General features: G+C 39.1%; 2 protein-coding genes across 4 annotated transcripts; both read left to right on the forward strand.

Moving 5' to 3' along the window:
• Positions 1-3961: 3961 nt before the first annotated feature.
• On the forward strand, positions 3962-20302 carry LOC135473723 (dnaJ homolog subfamily B member 5-like). 3 transcript variants are annotated; one of them, XM_064753587.1, is made up of 2 exons: positions 3962-4018; positions 18584-20302. In XM_064753587.1, the coding sequence occupies exons 1-2, from the start codon at positions 3966-3968 to the stop codon at positions 19338-19340; spliced, it is 810 nt and encodes a 269-aa protein (XP_064609657.1). In that variant the 5' UTR covers positions 3962-3965; the 3' UTR covers positions 19341-20302. The 3 variants fall into 3 exon arrangements, with proteins under 3 accessions (XP_064609657.1, XP_064609660.1, XP_064609658.1); XM_064753590.1 differs by having other exon boundaries at positions 3967-4073; XM_064753588.1 differs by lacking the exon at positions 3962-4018 and adding an exon at positions 16799-16874.
• On the forward strand, positions 8567-16711 carry LOC135473074 (uncharacterized). The gene is made up of 6 exons (XM_064752884.1): positions 8567-8680; positions 10047-10143; positions 10752-10909; positions 11424-11644; positions 12913-13096; positions 15783-16711. Exons 1-6 carry the CDS (start codon positions 8593-8595, stop codon positions 15971-15973), a joined length of 939 nt encoding a protein of 312 aa, XP_064608954.1. The 5' UTR covers positions 8567-8592; the 3' UTR covers positions 15974-16711.
• Positions 20303-21466: the final 1164 nt, after the last annotated feature.

Below are 21466 nucleotides of genomic sequence, written 5' to 3' on the forward strand. Positions count from 1 at the left end.
CCTCCTCCCCCACTCATACCAATAACCCGGGGTTTACTCAACCTCCTTAACCTCTTCCCCGATTCATAAGAATAACCCGGGGTTTACTCACCTTCCTCCTCCCCGGCTCATAAGAATAACCCAGGGTTTATTCACCTTCCTCCTCCCCCGCTCATAACAATAACCCAGGGTTTACTCACCCTCCTCCTCCCCCACTCATAACAATAACCCGGGGTTTACTCAACCTCCTCCCCCCAACTCATAAGGATAACTCGCGGGAGGCGATAAGGACATGATATACTACTACTAAGAACTTGCCAAATGTCGGTGTCTCACATGGTTTCCTCCAACCGTGAAGCTTTCTGCCAGTTATATCTGAACAATTCAGAATGAACCAAAACACCATGTCTCTGAATGAATCGCTTGGAATCGGAACTTACTTCCTTGGAATTTCGTGATTAATTTGATGAAATAGAATGTCCGTTACTGATGAAGAGATTAGTGTAAATGTAGCATTGCTTTATACGCCCAAAGCTTCTTGTCCAAATGTAGTATGTCGTTAAAATAATAATTAAGGCTTCTAAGGAAAAAAATTATCTGTTTAACTGAAATGCCCATCTTGTACTTTGCGGCCAGCATTATGGTTGGAGGAAACCGGACAGAGCCCGTGGGGAACTAGCAGATCTTCCCACGGCCGGCCGGAGAGGACAGACCATTCTGCCACTGAAGTGCACTAGTTAACAAGCTCATTGGACCCGCGTGACCTTATTCCCAAAATAACGTCAGTTTTGGACAACGGTTCAAATGGATATACATCTGAACACTATCATTTCACAAATTTTTGAAAATTTTGAACCACGGTACATTCAAAGAGCAAGTGACACGAGGTATCGACATCAGCAAAGTTATTCCACATAGACGAGCCAATTTGCCTAATAGTACGAAGATACTTACAGCATGGCAGGGTCGTGTAATCAAGACTAAAAGTGCCTTAGTTTACTTCAATGACAACAGCTGATAATGAAACTACAACTTTCACCTTATCTTTCTTCATTACGATGCAACAAGTCCTTCCATTTTTTGAAACCTTTTGACTTTTCGGCAAATTGTTTTACTATGTACTTATAGAAATGCCTGCATTTAGTTACGCTAACATTTTTTTTCTCCCATTTAGGAGGATGGAGAAATTATATGAGGGTTCTGTTGGCATAGATGAATGTCGTATTGTCCTATGCCCTGGAAAAAGTGATGCTTGCCTTATTCTGATATCGGACAGAAAGTATAATATTCTTTTCGTATTTTAAGTTTCACGAATACTTTTTGTTATTACGAACTCGCCACCCGAATCAAAAAGTTGCTAAACATATTTTATGCCACCATTATATCAGGATTTCCAGCAAAGAGTCTTTCCTTCAGTGGTGATATTTTTCTTAAAACATATAGGGGTCCCCGTGTCCCAGGGTGTTAACACGCTAGCACGGCGCAATGACCCAGATACCTCTCACCAGTCCGGTCGCTGTGAGTTCAGCTCTTGCTGGCTTCCTCTCTGGCCGTAAGTGGGAAGGTCCTTCAGCAACCTGCGTATGGTCGTTGGTTTCCTCCGGGCTCTGATCGGTTTCCTCCCACTATAATGCTAGCCGCCCTCATATAAGTGAAATATTCTTGGGTACTGCGTAAAAAAACAAATCAAATAAATAAATATTAAAACCTATAAACCGATTAAGAATATCTTTACAATCCAAGTCATCAATACAGTTATTCATTAATTTCATTTCGTGCGCCTAAGTCTTCTTAGTGAAATAAAATCAGGGATCTAGGTATATCCAAAATTGGTGCCGAATGAAATCAAGCGTGTTCATTTCAGAAAAACCCCCCAAAAACATTAGTTTGGAAAACGGCGCCACTTGATACCTTGTGACCTGTAGAGCGGTTTAACCCAAACTGTCTTTAATAACTTTACCATGTATGGACGAATCATCTTATCCCACCACAGCAATATTCACGGATTAATAATAATATTACGTGTCACCATGTACTTTTCTCAAGGAATTCATTCAGTATATCCTGCGCTTCTTCTATGATACGAGATGCTGTTTCCATTACAGATAAAAGATACATCAATCTGAATATAGCAAGGGATTTAATGTCAGATATTTTGTTTTGCAATGATAGTTTGCTTTCGGTCCATGAAATGTAAGTATTTCCTTAAGTTCACCATAATTATTCATATTCAATATATCTTGTGGCATGATCAATAAAGTGGAATCTAAACACTTGCTTATGTTAAAGCGAGGAAGGTGATAACTATATTCCTATATATGACCAATTCAAGATGTTTATTGACAACCTTAACTACATAGAAAAAATAAATAAATGCGATTCACATGTCCTCGACATTAAAAATATTCCATGTCTTTTGTATACTGATGATGCTGTCAAGTATACAAGTGACAGAATAAGTCGACATTTATTGGGGAGTCTACAAACATGCTCAGACTTCAACCTCATGTATACAGGCATATTTGTGCAAACCAATGCTGTATGATTTGTACGAAAATTGCATGGTAAGTAATATGATGTAAATAGGTTTCGTAAATTAAAAAAATTATAAAAATCACAGAACAGGTTCGATCGTGCCATTCATAACTTGCAAATTTATGCTTCTACACTGTAGATCAAAAGTTTGCACGTCTACGTCGCTTAGGCTTGGGCCAAGGAGCCTTCGGGTCCCGGAAACGCCACTTGGGCTCTTGGTATTTAGTATAAGTAATTGCTATATCACTAATTCATGCGAGCCGTGTCACTTTATCACACATGTAGCCGAAACCTGAATGGGTTAGGATTGATACGTTAGAGTAGACCGAGCCATGGAGTAAATTACGGTCCTATAACCACACGGGTGATGGTAGCCACAGTTAAACCTAGCATTTACATGTGGACAAATTTATACTGTGTATTCACCAAGGAGCTTTATATCTGTCGTATCAAATCAAAGTTGTTTTCATCGCACTGAAAATCTCTATCACAGTTTGAAACAAGCTTCTGTGAAAAATTCGCACCGGTAGATAATTTACCCAATATACATCGTCTAAGGAACAGTTAATATAGGCCTATGAGTAACACTGACTTGGCATACGACGATGTGTTCATCGTTTATTACATAGAGTCGATTTCCACTTTCCTTGGACCTACGCCTTCTCAAGCTGCACGTTTAGTTAACTTATTCAAGTTGTCCCTTGTTTCTCGTGGTTTTTTCTCATTTGCTTTTTTATTTATCTGATTGGTGTTTTACGCCGTATACTCAAGATTTTTTTTTTTTGCGGGGGTGAACAGCACTATAGTGGGGGAGGGGGGGGGAGCACAGAGCCCGGGATAAACCCAGGGTGTTTATCATTTAGATGCAAGCCTACAGGTTGTTTAGCTCCTAACTTCACATAACTGCGATGACCCAGTGTTCCGAGTTACGATCTTCATTCGTGTAACAATTAAGTTGACCCATCCATGAATGCAGCACTGATCCTCGCACTGTGTGTGACTAAGCATCTAAAATCTGTAACGAGTTTTCTTGAAGACTAGTATCCGGCCAGTTTTCGGTTATTTCTTGAATGTAATGTATTTGTAATACAATTTTCTATATGTAGGCCTACCTTAGGCTATATCATTGTAGGTACAAGTCAGACACGCTTGGTACAAATTTAGTGCAATACATTCTATTCTATTCCATATACTCCATCCAGTCCACAAAGGTCAACAGGTATATTAATTGGCTTTTGTTTGCTTGACTTTGTGAAGTGGAATAGGGCGAGAATCATGTGTAAATATAGTTTACTTCTAATGTGTGATATTGCATGAACAGTAAATCCTGGTCCAAATATTGTCAAGTAATACCAGGCAAGGGACATAACAATAACGGGTAGAAGAGGTTATTGCCCCTAGTATGCGGTCTTCAATGGAGAAGGGATAATTACACTCGTCTGAAAGCAAAAATGAAAATAAGGACGAAGTATAATTTTGACATAATTAAGTCATCTGTCAGTCGGTAAGCTGACTCAGCATAAGTTTTGTACAGAAGTGTTGTTATTCTGCAAGTAAAGGTAAGTAAATACCTCAAAGAACAACTAAATTGTACCGCCACGTTGACTGATTCTGGGATGGGCTTAGTCCTACATAAAACGAGACTTCATTCTGTTATTGTTACTTTGAAGTATGATATCTATATACCTCCATGCTTTATCAGACTCTGGGCAACTTTCAGTTTCAGAAAAAAAATAATGACTCCCCTTTCTCTGTCGTAGATTTTCCCGGTTTGTGGTTTTAAGTTATCAAGATTAGCCCGAGTTAGCTAGCGGTACTTCCACTCATCTCTTTATACTGGACCCAATAAACATGAATGTACTGGTCCAATTCCGGGACTTAACCGGTTTGTTACGGCAGTACCGGCAGTTGGAGAGTTTAACAAGGCCAGTGCTGAACCATTTCCGGCTTGCCGCTATTTTGCCAGTGTTATGATCGCCATATCTGGCCCAGCGCTGGCCCAGTTTAGTTTTACCGATACTCAAAGCATGTACTGACCCACCCTCGGGCCATTATTGGCTGGCCATTATTGAGCCATTAAATATCGCCGTAACTTGCCCGTTGCTGACCCAATGAAGCTTTGCCGTTATGGAGACTTTAAAAAATCCCGTCAAGTCCCACGAAGCGCAAAATTTTCTTTAGATAAGTTTGCACAGGCCTGGGTCCAAAGAAATAAAAAGAATAATATTGAGTTGTGTTTTGTTTTTTGTTTGTTTGTTTGTTTTGATTTTTTGTGTGTGTGTGTTTTTTTTCTGCTTTTTTTTTTGTTTGTTTGTTTTTTTTAGGGGGGGGGGCTATTTATTTTTTATCAGCATACAGTGGCAAATTATTACAACTGATTTAAACTTGAGATATTTCAACATAACCAAATGTGAGTTTCTGTTTACATGGAACGTGAAAATAACTGTTTTCTGGAGCTAAAGCTGCATGTAGATATTATAAAAATATGACATATTTTGTTTTCGCACAACTCGAAACATTGGTCGGGGATTTCCGTGCCTTGTTGCACCTGACCGGAGTTGAGCGAAAACCTCCGAGCGATGTTCCGATTTGAATCGCTCGTAAGCGCTCGGAAAAACGTTCGGAGTTTCCGTACCTTGACCGGAGTTAAGCGAAATCTCCGAAAGATGTAGGCTGACGAGTACTGTTGGGTTAACGAGCACAAAAGTACGAGACCTAAAATGTACGAGACGTTCTGTTCCGGCGCGCTCACCGGCGTGATACCGGGCCAATGCCGGACCGGACGATAGCCATTCCTTAACGAACATTCTGTAACAGTGAATTCTGGGATCTGGCGCCAAGAAAGCTGTCGGCTGCTACCTAGAGCTACGGTAAGATTGTCTCGAACTTTTATCACGAAAACGTAAAAACTACAGACTGTTACAAAAACATAATGAGTGACGGCAATTCAGTACATTTCACTTTCACTTTCCATTTTCAATTTCTAGATTATAGATACAGACAAGTAGGCCAAACGAAGGCCCTGTCTACCTATATTATCAGTTTGGCACGGACAAGGATAAATTTACATGGGGACATTGTCAATCATTGGGAAGCACTGAAATTGTAAAGGCTAAAGCAGACATGCTGCATTCTTTACTTCGTTTTTGATGCCATGCTTATTTATTGACACAGATTGCAATCAGTGAATCACTAAAATAGTGAGTACATGTGACTTATTAAACAAAGTCAGTTGACAATATGTCGTACTGGACTAAAAGAAGGCGGATACATGAAAATGTAAATAAATATCTGTCCAATATAAGCATTGCTCAAAATAGTTCAAGGTCATGTCAGCTTAAAGGCCAGCAAAGTAGACAGACAGCTTTGGAGCATGGTTTGGTGAAAGGTCAAGAATTTGTCTGTATTAACAATGATCAATCTAGTGGAAGTACCAGTAGTACTACTCCATCTGGCATTGGCAGTAGTAGCCGTACTACAGCCGATGTCTCTATCAATACTGCCACTTGTTCCGTTGACAATACCACTACCGACATTAATGCTAGCTCCAAACAAAATAATACATTCACAGACAAAGCAGAAACCAATGATGTATTATATGAAATAATAGACAATGAAGGGACATTTCCTAACAGCATACCAACAATGGATGTAGACAGTGATAGATTTAATGATTGCGGTAGTACTGATTCAGAGGAAGAAAATGTTTTGTCGTCAGATTTGTTAGCTGCATGGGCAGTTGAAAATAACATCACTCACACAGCAGTTGGCAGGCTATTAGTCTTACTTAGAAACCATCATCCAAATTTACCTAAAGACCCCAGGACTCTTTTGGATACTGGACATGTTGTGGGGATAAAGCAGATATGTGGGGGTTCTTACTATCATTTTGGACTCCAAGGTTGTGTAATTCGAAGGATAGAATTGAACAAAAATATGGAATGTATCAAAGTCATAGATGTTCAGGTGAATACGGATGGACTTCCCATTTTCAAAAGTAGTAACACTCAGCTGTGGCCTATTTTGGGAATGATACAAAATGAAGCAAAATGCCAGCCGTTTGTCATTGGGTTGTTTGTTGGACAAGAAAAACCAAAGGATCCTTCTGAATTTTTGAAAGATTTTATCACAGAGTATACAAAGCTAAAACTAGAGGGGATACAATACAAAGGTAGGCATTACCAGATTAACATAACATCCTTCATCTGTGATGCACCAGCACGTGCCTTTATCAAACAAATCAAGTGTCACGCAGGTTATTCCGCATGTGAAAAATGTACGCAAAAAGGCGTGTATAATGGGAAAATGACATTTCCTGAAACTCATGCAACGCTGCGAACTGATGAATCATTTGAAAAGCAGGAAGATAAGAACCATCACACTGGAACAAGTCCGCTTTGCAATTTGTTCTCTATGGTGTCACAGTTTCCAATTGACTATATGCACTTAGTGTGCCTCGGTGTAATGCGTCGTATCCTTGTGTTATTGATAATTGTCCACTTACAATTCGCTTAGGGCCTCAGACAAAATTACGCATTTCAGCTGCCTTGCTTCACATGTGTAAGTTTATACCTAAGGAGTTTGCACGAAAACCCCGTTCACTGTCAGAGATAGACCGATGGAAGGCAACAGAATTCCGCATGTTTCTTTTGTACACAGGAACTGTTGTTTTAAAGGACAGTATCGCTGATGAGTTGTACAAAAACTTCCTTCTGCTCTCAGTCGGAATTACCATACTTATAAGTCCGTCTCTCTGCTATCAGTTAGTGGGCTATGCACATAAGCTTCTAGTAAGCTTTGTCCAACACTTTGCGCACCTTTACGGTGCTGACCAGGTCGTGTACAATGTCCATAATCTGGTCCACCTTGCTCAAGAGGTGAAAATACATGGTCCTCTTGACACAATATCAGCATTTCCTTTTGAAAACCACCTGAAAACTCTGAAGCGGCTTGTGCGGAAGAAAAGCTTGCCATTACAGCAGCTTGTCGCAAGACTGAAAGAGATCTCTCAGATATCTCCCTCAGCTGCTACATTGCCCACAGCTGCTGATGGTGGACTGAAAAAGCAACATTTTCTTGGTCCAATTCCACAGGGATATAAATACCAGAACTGTGTCCAATACACAGAAGTTGAACTGGACCGTTTCTGTGTTGTAACAGAAACCGGCAACAATTGTGTTGGGGTAGGGTCAAAGGTTTGCCTCATCAAAAATATTTTGTATTGTGGTGGAGATGTACTGGTGGTTTATCAGTCATTCAGATCATGTAGACCATTTTTCTCTTACCCTCTCAATTCAAGTGAAATCAACATCCACATGGTCACCGACCTCTGTGACAAACTCCATGTTGCTCCCATCCAGGAAGTGGTTCGGAAATATGTGTTGTTGCCATATAAAACTGTACATGTCGCAATTCCTCTTATTCACAGCTGTTAGGTACAGAAAAGGGATATACACGTGACATTATGCAGGGTTGGAGTCTTATACATGTAGAATCAGTAGCAATAGTCTTTTTTGTGTGTTTTTTAAATTTAATCCAAGAGCGATAATTTGATCAAATCTTTTTGTTGAGAAAGCCCCAAATGCCTGCCTTACCATAACTTTCTATTTCCCAGACATTGCCAATATATATGTATGTATGCATATTGATTTAATGATACTGTGGTTCAAGTTTCTAATATTTGTGAAAACATTAGAGGACCAACTAGAGGGATTGTCATTGAAAATGGAAATGTACTTCAGTTATTAGACAATAAATATCTACATACTGTACATACATGTATTTAAACCTTTCCAAGCTTGAACTAGCCTAATCATGACACTGTTTAATTATTGTTTCTAAAAGTCTAGTGAAGGACTATAAAAGAATTGAAGAACAATGTTGTATGTGACATACACCCCAAATGTAATTGTGATTTGTGTAAATGTACTGAATTTGTCAATCCTTTCTTATTTACAGACATACATGTCATTGACAATGTATGCCGTTGTAGTTTTTGTGGAGACGGATGAAGTAGAGCTTGTTGCTTCCAACTGGTTATAGTCTCAGACAAAAACTTTTTGGCCACTGTATCGCAATATGTCTAACGTAACTAAAGCTGTAAAAGACAGAGTAGCAGCTGACAAAACTTGGCCAAGTTACAGCATTCGCATCCTGTCTGCTTGTGGTGAGTATCATGTAAAACGTTTCATTATTAATTTTAACTCATTATATTACATGTCAGACATACAGTTCAGAAAATGGTGATTCTAAGGTTCTAAATAATGCTGCATATACTTCAAAGGGAAAAACTAACCATTTTAAGACGTGTAAACCACATATTAATTAGTCTCTTGTTACCTGCAGGCTGCAGAACTGTACATTCATGGGGCAGTTTTGACCTTCAAACCATCAGAAAATAGCTCCAATGTATTCCTTTTTGATATCAAAAAATGAAAAAAACCTCTGTGATGGTGAATCATTACAATCATGTTCGCCGACAACACACTCAGATGAATGACTTGAGGCAGGTTTTCCATGCATTGTTTTACAGGTCGTGCAGAAAGTGTCATGCAAATGTAAAAATTCATCTCAGGTGCTGCACCGATAGCCTCTAACGATAGCAATTAAGCATCTTATATTGGTGCAGCAATGTTTCACTGGTATCACAAGTGTGCAACAAAGCAATGGTTTACTTCTAGTGCTCTAGTTTCCTCAATGTATGAAGTTGGTGGCCGTTGTGCAAATACATGTAAGGTAATATTGAATACTTAAATGATGTTAAAACAAAACAAAATGAACGTACAGCGGAAAGAGAATAACCAAAGCAGTGACGTGTGTGAGACATTGGGATATTTGGCTCACACAGCCGAATGAAAACGTCTCCCTGTCACTTACCTCAGACAGGGTTTTATTCTAACTGTTCATGTGATTGCAAATATACTACCACACATGCCCCTTAGCAGCGCGGTTTGAACAGAATTAGGTAAAAATAAATACTTGTTTAAGTGTTGACAACTAAGAAATTGAGAAAACTCGGTTCGCTGTATTGTTTATACATAACAATGGACAATATGAAAATGAAATGCATAGGTGCCAGGCCTTGGGGAACAAATGCCCCCCACAGCAAAGTCCCTGAATATGCTGGGATAAACCACAATTGGTCAGTCAGGTTTAAACCACAATTGATCTATCATCTTATCGCCTAATTCAGATATTCTTGCCTGTGGGCCGTGGCGCAGGGAAGCCAGTGATCAACATGCTGGGATGCAAATTCAAACTTTTCGAGAACAATGATGCTAGTAGCGCTGTGAAAACAGAGCCGCATTTGCTGGAGAACTAGCGCATTCCATCACTGTATAATACAGGAGGGAAGTTGTCGGTGACTTGCCAAAGGTCAACTGGTGGTCAACTGGTGGTTTTTCCCTGGTTTTTTTTCCACCCAACCATAAATACTGACCTTCTGTCATATAAGGGAAATACTCATGAGTACGGTGTAATAAAAATGGACTGTAATCAGTCAGTCAGTCAAATGTTCTGCATTTTCCATGCAGATAGCTATGAGGATGGCAGAAGAAAGCTTCGAATGGCCGAGGAAACCTCAGACATACAAACAGATGATGAAGTTGGAATGGGGAAGGGTGCAAGAAGGTACATAGAGAGAACAGCATTAAAACAACACTATTACAACAATAAGTCTCCTGTAAAGAATAAAGAGAAACAAATCAAAACTTAAAACACTATCGCCCACAGCCATGGAGTAGTGGCTAGCGCTCTTGGCTGCTGAAGTGCTGGTCAAGACATCCCGGGATCGATTTCCCATAGTGTCAGGGAATGTTTCTCTCATTCCAGGCCGTTTGGCTGATTGGTTATGAGGCTATCTTTTGCAAGGTGGACGACAACGCTTGTAAGTACCAAGAAAAATCAGGTAATATTGGTATTAATGGACTGCAATTCGTTTGAGACCTCCTGCTGTCCACCTTTGATTATGTGGAGAAGTTGTCAGTGACTTGCCAATGGTCGGTGGTTTACCCTGGTTTCTTCCAGGGGTTTCTTCCACCCGGGGATGCCCAGAAATACTGACTCGCCATCATATAACAGAAATACTGAAAGGAACAATCTTAGCCTTGCTTCACAGAGCAAATTAAGATCGCGCTGCTTCCAAACTCGCATTTTTTTTCTGACAAGAGCACTATCATAATTTGATAGTGAACAATAATGTACACATGTTATAATGCACCGATTGCCTTACTGTACAGGCGCAAAGAGCGAACACTATACAGCGACACAGACGATGATGGTGATGATGAAGCTGTTGCCGGACCAGTTAAACGCAAACATCTCCCCCCAGCCCCGCCAGTCCCACCTTTTCCAAGCCTCCATGTTCCTGCTGGTATACAAGTGGACAATCGACAAGGTACCGTGTCCTATCTTACACAAATTTAACATGTAAGGCTTGTTTTTGGAGTTCAAGGTCAAATGCCACATTTTTAATATTCGTTAAAACAACCATAAACAGCATCAACTGGAATATGTGTCATCAGGGGCAAGTATGAATAAAGCAGCGTACTGATGACGTCGCGACGTTCTGAAAAGCAGGGGCGACAAGCAAGGGAGATTTGTTTACATTCAAGTGCCACAAGGCTGTGGTCGATAGATATGAGTCGGAATTCGAGAATACACGCGTGAAGTACACAAAATAGTATCAAAAATGCCAAAAGACAATCATTGTGCAGGTAATGTGATTAGTCAACAGCATAAATACCGGTACATCACGCACTGACACATCGCACTGAAAGGACCGATGATGTAACTAAATCAACAGCCTGATCTTGAAAGTTGTGTGACAACAAATAACACTAGCTGTAGACAGATTTCATTAAATCTAAACAGCGTGTACATTAAATATAGTTATAATGCTCTTTTTTCAGCCACAGACAGAGAAATACTAAAGGCTATCAGTGCTGTCCAGGTATCTTTGGATGAAGTCCGCAAAGAGGTTTTGTCCCAAAGACAGCTGCTGAACATGATGATCAGCAAAGAGGCATCAAGTGGCACCATAGATGTGATGGATACCTTTCCAATAAAGTCCATGGAAGAGCTGGATGGAATGGAAAACAAAATTGAAGATAAAGAAATTGCTAAATCACTGGTAAGTTTGTTGATGTCTGTCTGTTCATCTATCTGTAAGCAAGCTTAAGCTGACAACTCATCTTCTCGTACTTCAAGATGCTGCTTCAATTATTTCTGAAGTTTTTGCCCTATTATGATAGATATTTATGATAGTAAATTCTTGTCCGATTTTGGACAGTATGTGCCTATACCTGCAAGAGAGCTTGTCAACGCATCTGCTCCTAAACTCATCACAGGATTCTCTTGTAACGTGGTAAACAAAACGGATGCCATGCTGGGATGGTCATCTCGTCTTGGGTGTTACATGGCTGCAGATATTTCCGGAGTTGAAACTTCGTGGACATGATGGATTTCTTATTTGGATCCAGCTGCTACAGTGTTTTCCAAATGGTATTGTCGTGGTCAAAACCAATTGAGTTACCTCAATGAAACTTGGTGGGCTGATAATTTTTTTGTACTGGTATGGCAATTTTATGTCACTATTGTGCCTTATACTTTATTCTATGTGTTTTTTCTACCTTCCTATGGCTGCCGGTAGATGTAGAGGGCGGGGGACATGGGTGGAAGGTCTTATGGTACATAATAATCTATGGAGGAGGGAGTACATAGATAAATATGGTCCACAGTGGCTGATTTGGATGGGGAGGGGGGGGGGGAAGCATGGTACATTACTATTATCAGCGGCGGGGGATTTAGGGGAGAGGCTTGGTACATAATAATGATTAACGGAAGAGGATTGGAAGGGCAATGGCAGTACATAAAGATGGTCTATTATGGAAAATGGAAAGGGGGTTGGGGGTGGCAGTATGTTAAGGTGCCGTTAAGAAAGAAAATAAGGTAAGGCAGCTTGAGTAACATCACAGAATTTGCAAGATGATATTTCAGGAACATGAGATGTTTCACCTTAAGGATTGATGAATAGAATTAGTATGGGGAGTTAGAGTGATAATTTCAATTTCAATTTATTATTCAAGCACAATTTATACTCACATATAAACATGGCTCAGATAAGCATTAGGAGGGATGAATTCACTTAGTATTACTTGAGCCCTCGGGTCCAGGGGTTTTTTGTTAGCGCAGCTTCATGTTCAAAGAAGTAGCACTTGACTCCCACCCAACCCATCACCACCCTAGCCAACTTTTGGCAAACAACTGTATTGCTTTACAGCTTGAAAATTTTCACTTAGCATCACCTTCAGGATGTAAAAAAAACAATATAGGTAACCATCAATGCTATTTTGGCTTTACAACACAAGGTTATTATACCAGTATGTAATATTATTGTAGGTCAATCAACTCAGCCTCATCGGGGGTTCTAATCTTAAGGAGGCGACCAGACGGGTGATGTCTCAAACCATATCCCATAATGTTGCTCTGAACCTTAATTGGGCAGGGAGGAAGGGCTGGAAAGGTCAGCAGACTGAACCGAAGAGAGCATTTGGTGGTCTGCGCCTATGCGCTGCAATGAAAAGTAAGCATTTTACTGAGCATTTGTTTTTGATATTAATGTATCCTGGACAAAGTTTATGTGCCTGCATTTTGGTCCTTGGCAATTTGCTTCCCATCTATCGCATTGGTGATTGGTGGGTTAAATATTATAGTTTTTCATTCTCTCTTTTTTTTTCATGACCTAATTGGAGTTGAAGAATGTTCATTTTGTCTGTTTTACCTCAGTCTTGTATTTTGAGGGGAAGAAAACTAAAGAACCACAAGTATCCTAGCTAAAAGGGCTTTCGTTCCTCATTCTATAGTTGGTTGTACTTTTGGTAGCATGGTAAACTGCTAATTATGCTAATTACTGGGAGCTGCCAACATTGAACTGAACTGTGTTCTGTCATGGAATAAGTTAAAAAAATTCTTTATGTACTATCCCCTTCAAATATTGTTGTTGCTTTTTGTTACATTTAATAGAGATGGGAGATCGTAACAGTGCTTTTAGAAATATAAGTTGAACTGTCCTGATCATAAAAAGTGCTTGAAACAATCCCTACCTACAAAGAAGAAGAGTCTAGGAGATCAAAAATGGCAGCTCCAAGTAACTACCATAATTGGCAGTTGATTGTGGTGTTGCAAGTCGTAATTTCAAAGTGCGTGCAACTATACAAGTGGAATGAAAGGCCTTTAAGCTAGGATAATTGTGGTTCTTTAGTTTTCTTACACTTAATGAAATAAAATCCTGTCAGGTGATTCAATCGCTTAAATAATGGACTATCTTACAGAATTGACCTATTGTTTGACAGGCAAAGCGGCAGGCATGAACGCTCAAACAACTGGTCCATACTGATTGTCCATTATGTAGTTGATTAGAGGCCCTGGAGGAGACTTTTATTTCTATTTCCCATAATAAATCCTGTCAGGGTCATCAGGTCGCCTTGATGAATTGACCAGTTGTTTTTGGGCTCCAGCCTTCGGCTCAGGGGTTTAGCCAGAAATCTGAAGCAAGGTGTCCAATTTGCCCGTTTAGAGGTCATTTTTCTTGAGAAGGGTGTCCAAAATTGAAATTTTCCTATCTCACTCATGTTAAAACTGCTGAAAATAGCCCGATAAAATGGGACCAGTTTCAATTTTGCCTATCCAGTTGGAACGTTGCTTGGCTTCTCCCTTAATTCCGTTTGATAATCCATTATCTAGGCTGTTAGTTGACACAAATAACACAACAGTACCTGTAATAGTATGCAGGGCGCAAATTATAATATTAGAATTTCCACTCATCAACATTGCTATTATAGCAAGTTAACAACTCCGAGAAAAGACATACAATTCATTTTGACTCTATATTTAGGTACCTTGCTACATTTCGCAAATTATACAAAGGGTATTGCAATTCCGAATTGAACACAGAGTATTCTGCCAATTCTTTTGTTATGCCACAAAGATCTTAAAAGCATAGTAAGGGTTGATAACAAGTTAGTCTCAAATGAAAAATGGTTCACAAAAATATTTTTATTTATTGTCTGCGATTTTTTCTTACAAAGTTATGAGGATTTGAAAATTTGACTTTATGGAAGCCTATTGAGAACCGAAGAACCAGTGACGTCACAGGAATTTGTTAATTCCGCAGCAATTGTTTATTCCGGCATCAAACTTTCATGATTTAATACGCAAGCCAATATCACCCAAAGCATTTTAATCGAAGACGTAGTATCCATCCAACATGTATGATCTACAGAAATGAAAGCAGAATTATGACATCACTGGACCTTTTTATGGCCGAAACAGGCCTCCATTGAATCTAAAATTTCAAACGCTTATAACCTGGTGAGGAAAAATCGTAGAAAAATAATAAAAATATTTTTACCAACAATTTTTTATTGCCTTTCATATGACGATAAACTTCGGTGAGGCCTTATTTTCTTTTCTTTTAAACGGGCTATGCCGGACATTTTCAGCAAAAAGTGGAAGTGGTAGTCGCAAATCAATCCAATCCTATGCCATTATTAAAGAACAGCCCAAAATATTGCCCTTTACCATAAATCAGGCTCATTGATGCACGCCTTAGTGTTTAGAACAGCAGATAAAGTTCAATAAAACCGTTAATTCGGGTCGAATTAGCAATTTTATCAACTTAATCAACGGGCTAAAACGTGCATGGATGAGGCTGATTTTTGGTGGGAAGTATTATTTTGCCTAGTTCTTTACCAATAACATAAGATTTGATTGATTTGTGACTATCAATTTTTTTTTGCTGAAAATATCCGGTATAGCCCCTTTAAGTAATTTCTTGGTTATTGGATTGGTCAATTACTGCTGGTTACAAAACTCGTTACATACTATAAAGGGATTTAGTTGAACTTGTCATTTTATAAGATTGGAAAAACAGATACATTAAAAGAGCGGCATATACAAAACCTTAATGGTGTAACCGACGTAGGGAAGATGACTTAATGTCACTTGTGCATTGTACTGTGACGTCATTTACACAAATTATTCACATGATCAGTAGTACAAGCTGGCCTCATAAAGACATCCCGTGATCTCAAACCATCTCGAATTGGATAATTTGAAAGCCAATTGTTTTGTTTCTTTAAATGGGCTTATTCTCAGAAACTTTCAGTTTGCCTAGGATGATTCTATACACGTTGACGTGTAGTTATTTCGATACAGTTGTATTCAAAGAAACTGGCAGTTAATTTGCCTTGTGAAATGTGTGTTCACAGAAGCGATGCTGAAGAACGTTGCCTTCAAAACAACAGAAGACCAGGTCGAGAGAGAAATGATGATATGGCTTCGCAACGCCTGCGACAGGCATGGGGGCAGGAAGAGGCGCGCTGAGTCTCAAGCCACTGTGTCAGTAGTGACTGTTTCGGAAAACAGCAAAATCGCTGAAATCACTGAAAATGAACTTTGATCGGTCCGAGCTATTTTCCTGTGCTTGATTTAAGAGTCAACTCTTTTTGTGCCATTGGTGCAGGTGGGATCAATTAAACTATTTGAAACTTACATATACATGTTGGTTGAGTTCCTTACTTTATAAATGTAAGTAAGTTCTGAAACTGTTTTGGTGATTCACTGGTCTCCCACCAGTTTGTATTCTTCATCAAACCTTTTGCCAAGAGCTGCTATGGTAACATTTTCAACCTTAAAGCCAAAGGTTTTGACAGTCGTACTGTTTGGCATATATGTTGCTTTCTTGTCGACCAATAGAAAAAGGTTAAAAAAATATCAAGGTAGGGTTACTGCAAATATCAATTTAACAAATGTCGCTGAATGATTACTTTTATTCCTAGGAAAAGCAATGGATTTGATTGGGGATAAGCATTCTGGGTCTTCACTATATCTGTTTAGGACCAGTTATGAGCAAAGAGTACATTGGCCCAATTCTAAATGTACTGTACTGGCCCTATTCTTACAAAGATTGGCGCTGTATTGGCCTAATAACTTTATGCAACTCTGGGCCAATCAATGTATTACTACACTGGTCCAATGCATGTTTAAAAATGGATACATAATGGTGAAATTCCCAAACCAGTACTGGACCAGTGCCGCGCCACTGTGCAAAACGTGTATTGGTCCGATAATTGTTTCCCCAAATGGCCCAATTGAATACGTGTCAGAGTGCCAATATTGGTCCAATGCTTTTATGTTTCTTGGGGACGCTTATTGTAGCTACAGCTAGGGGCAATCAGTGGTAAACCATAGACCCATTCACGCCATGTCTGATAAACCTCGTCTGAACAATGGCTGCGATCCAACACTGATGTCAACTTAGGCCCTTACCTGTCAGTTCGCCCAGACATGCAACATCCCAGGTATATTCCCTTCCATGCGAGACCCATATTCACAGTCATCGCTAAAGCAGCTGATATTTTTCTTTCACGACAGTTATTGGTCTTGAAAAAGTTATTGTTCCTAGATGGTGCATATGTGTTTAAGCTGAAAAAATTAGAGTAATGGATGCCTTGGTTAGAAATGGTTTGCTGTGTCGTGAATATGGGACTGGTGTGCCATTACTGAATGGAATATACCTGGGGTGTTGAGAGTTTGTGAGAGCTGAGAGTTAAGAGCCAAAGGTGGCTCCGGTTTTTGGACCGCAGCCATTGTTTAGAAAAGACCTATCGAACATGGTATGAATCAGTGTATGGTTTACCACTGGTTGCCCCTGTGGTTACAATACCCACCAGGCTAGTACAAAGAGAGGAGATGAAGTAGCCACCTGGGGCTAATCTAGATCGACATAATGTGCTATTTTAATATTCTGACATTCATCAGTGTTACAAAGAATGTCAGGATTTTAAGGCAGCACACTGTGTCCATCTCGATTTACTGTGGTACTTTTACCATTTACAGGTACATGTAGATAGGTCGGCTGTCTAACTGTAATGAAATGCACAAGGTCGTTTGCTCTTTGTACGAGATCATGCTTTCTTCCTAAGCACTAAGGCTGTATTAGGTCATTCTGTCGTTTTGTGCCCAAAGCATTTTGTACCTATTAATTTTGTACATTAGTTCAGTTAATTTGAGGGGATGTTTGATATTTGACTTTCGCATCAGCATTTAATGCATGGGTTTAATTTCCAAATTCAGTTAGAATTGTCCATCTACATGTGGTTGTTAAGGAGGGTAACTGCAATTTCGATCAACGCAGTTTCAAATTGCCTTGCAGTTACAGGGTGAAACAGCCCCAAACATGCCAAATACGTCAGATCTGCAGTGAGAACATTTACTGCTGTTCACACACCCAGTAAAACTTTCCTAGCATAAAACAATGTCAGCCAAATGTTATAACAATTATAGCATTAACACAAATTGACATTTTCAAGGTCTACCCTACTGCCATCTCGAACTGGTTGTCTTAGTCATGTGATCAGTGTAGCTTCTCAGAATGTCATTCAAAGCAGATAATCCCTGGACTCAGCCTTACATCTGCCTGCATTTAAGCTAATAAAGGTCATGATCTCAGGGTCAGTCTCGTTAGAGCAGCATGCTGGCAGTGATGTCACAAACAGCAATAGTATAGGCCAGATCATGTTTCATGAGTGATTTGATTGCCATGGATCTTTTTGGTTTGGAGTGTCTCACAACAGGTTAGTTAATTACAGACTGAGATGGCACAAGGCTGGCATTGACTTACGATAGGGAAATTTTAGTTTCAGCAGTAAATTTTTCTTACTGTAAATCCAACAGGTTTGGGGCTCTTTCACATGGTAACCATGGCAACTGCATAGCTTGAAATGAGTGTAACCCTGCCTATTTAGATGTAGAAAGATGTGGATAAAAATTTGGACATTCTGACCTGGTTAGTGAGTTGTTCATAGAAGCTCCCATCTACTTAAATCTGGGCTGTCAACACTTACTCTACATGTACTCTACATATGGCAGATGGATCAAACTGGGGTATGGGTAGATGAGATCAGTTGTGGAGTTAGTATATTAATCATGGTCCATGGACAGATCTTAACAAAGCCACTAAATGACTACGGAGGTGCTATAGTTTTAAAATGCGTGTTTGTGGTTGCAGGAAGGTCAAGATGTCGAAACTGAAGGATTACTACGGGATTCTGGGATTACAGAAAACTGCCTCAGAAGATGACATAAAACGGGCATACCGCAAACTGGCTCTAAAATGGCACCCTGACAAAAACAAATCCCCTTTGGCAGAGGAGAAATTCAAGGAATTGAGCGAAGCCTATACTGTTCTGAGCGATCCTGTTAAACGGAAAAAATACAATATGATGAACGGTGCAGAAAATTTGTTCAGGGGTGGAAATTTTGCCGAGGCGAACTCCTGGTCAGGCTTTATGGGTAACTTCTCAGATTTTTGTGGACAGTACTCTAAAAATGATGCCTTCAAGACTTTTTCTGAGTTTATGTATGAGGGAGGGCTTGGAACAACGTTTGCCGGAGAGGATGGAGACTACATTATTGTAGACGTTCCCCTAGATGTAGCCAAGTCAGGTGGAAATGTTGTTGTCCACGGACCGAACGGTGAAAGCCAGGATGTGTATGTGAATGGCATTCTTGATGGTGGTTGGTCGCCACTGGTGAAGGAGAAGATTGGATCACAGGAAGTTTGGCTGGTTTTTCGAATAGATTTCCCAGAAAGCACTTCTGATGAGGACAAGGAGAAGATTCAAACCCAGCTTCTGTTCATGCAGACTGTATCCACTGCAGTACCCTTGGTTCTGACTGTTATAAGGAATACACCCAAGAGTATCCTTCTGGCTGGAGCTCTAGCTTTAGGAGCCTTCATGCTAAACAAGCTGACAGAGAAATAAGACCAAAGAAAACGGCCCAATATTGAAGTGAACTATGATATCCACTACTTATGTGCCTGGATGCAGATAAATTGGACCCAGACTCTGTTCTCTTCTCACTTCATACTTATTTAATAACTCATTATTGAGGTGTAGTGATAATTATTTTGTAATTGTGTGATTGACTTCTATTGGTTCACATCGATCAATCAGTTATTTGCAGGTATCAGAAGAAAAAAAAACATGAATAAAAACTTTCCAGTGAGTCATGTTGCGATGAGTGACTGTGATACAGTATTACAAAATATGGGATGGAATACATGAAGCAGCAGTATAACAGTTGTGCAAAATAATACAGACATTGCTGTTTGTGATTGTTCTGGGGACTGCTTTTTAAGGATTGAATAATTCAGAGGGTGAAATTCTTCATGTAATCATGTTTCTTTCCAGCCCTTGTGAAAACACTACATATTTTAATTCACAAAAGGGACACAAATATGGCTGAGGAATTGTGGGAGATTTCCTGAACTGATTACCTTTTATACTAAAGATTGTTTTCTGTTAAATAGGGTATAAAAAAGTAAGTGCTGTTTTGATTGACAGCGAAAAATTCAGAGATGTGCACCATGTACCTTCATTTTGTGTTATTTAATAGCTGTTAATAATGTAATGTGATAGCATTCCAAAATAACCAATTAGCTAAAGGGCTAATACATTACAACACATGTTTTTGCTGGTCTTCAAAGCCTTATAAATGACCTAATTAAAAGTAGGGCAGTTGTAGTTAATGTTCTTGTGGCATTATGGATTCTATACCCATGGAGAGGTCACCATTTTGTTCTTACTTTATTATGTGTGATAATCATCCAAACACTTGAAACATCTGAAGACCTTCACCACTTTAGGAATTAGTACATCAGCTAATAATTCAGAAAATGAAAGAATGAAAAATGTAAAAATTGTTTTGGAACAGCTTGCAAGTTGAATTTCCTATGGTCTTTAGGGTTTCTAGATTTTTAATTTGATTCCCATGATATTAAAATTTTTGTAGTCTGTTTTAGTGTGGCTGTGACTTGTATGTGGCCTTTAATAGATATCACTTAATGTACTTCTTTTGAATAAACAATACAACAAATCAACAAGCAAAACTGTCAAAAGATGCATTATGCAGTAAGTAGATAGTAGCTTGCTGTAGCAAAATATTTCTTTTTGGCAGGGAATAAATTTAATAGTTTGTGGAACATATGTTTGCAAGATTTTATTATGAACATGATGTAACCAGTTTCAAGATAGAGAAATTCATACCATCTAAATTGAAAAGTTTAAAACTCCATTTTTAAAATGGTTACTTTAGAAACCCAAATAGTGCAGGGCGTTCTTACAAAGTGATCATACTTTGACCTACAGAGATGAAGATAGAGCGTTGACAGTCATAAAATTAACCATAGATTATTCATAGATGCTATCAGGTGAATACATACATGACTTGTTTGACTCATTTAAAACTTGTTTGGTTTGACCAGTAACGAGGAGTAATGCTTCATTGTCTTAAGTTGTTGTTGTTTTGATGTTCTTACATGCGTGATGCACTTTACTCTATTGGTTCTGAAACCATTTGGATCTGATGTGCATGCCAGTCACTGTACGAGAGAACACTTTACTGTTGTTTCTGTTTTTATGTTTAACTTATCAAGATTTCCATGATGCTGTTGCTAATTTTATGTTGCGCATATGTGTTAAAGAAAATAAATACGTGCATATGAAACAAAAAAATGGCATATGTATTAATGTGTCACACCACATTATACCTTCAGTGCAAAATGTATGGCCAATAAAGTTGATCAATAGGGGAGTTTCGAGTACGAACTCTTTTATCGTTGAAGGTAGAAAAATTTCGACTGTGTCATGTGACTGTCAAAAAATGTTTGGCAACTATTTTTCATCACATTTACTATAACGTTGGCATCTGAAAAAAGTGTCATAAAAAGTAATTTAGAGTGAAGGAATGATACAGAAGATTGAAAATCCGAATATTTGTGAACTTTGGAAGTTCCTAAAGGAAAGAGGTGTTATTTCTGCCTTTCGAAAAGGGTGAGACGACTAGGTGGTCAGCTGATCATTAATCAGTAAATTAATGTCAATAAAGG

Source organism: Liolophura sinensis, chromosome 8 (assembly GCF_032854445.1).
Source record: "Liolophura sinensis isolate JHLJ2023 chromosome 8, CUHK_Ljap_v2, whole genome shotgun sequence".
Taxonomy (NCBI): Eukaryota; Metazoa; Mollusca; class Polyplacophora; order Chitonida; family Chitonidae; genus Liolophura; species Liolophura sinensis.

Coding starts and splice junctions, on each gene's coding strand:
- LOC135473723 (XM_064753587.1), top strand. CDS start 3,966: ATGAAAATAAGGACGAAGTATAATTTTGACATAATTAAGTCATCTGTC. Junction 4,019..18,583: donor ATTAAGTCATCTGTCAGTCG/GTAAGCTGACTC, acceptor TTGTGGTTGCAG/GAAGGTCAAGATGTCGAAAC.
- LOC135473074 (XM_064752884.1), top strand. CDS start 8,593: ATGTCTAACGTAACTAAAGCTGTAAAAGACAGAGTAGCAGCTGACAAA. Junction 10,910..11,423: donor ACAAGTGGACAATCGACAAG/GTACCGTGTCCT, acceptor CTCTTTTTTCAG/CCACAGACAGAGAAATACTA. Junction 11,645..12,912: donor AAGAAATTGCTAAATCACTG/GTAAGTTTGTTG, acceptor ATATTATTGTAG/GTCAATCAACTCAGCCTCAT.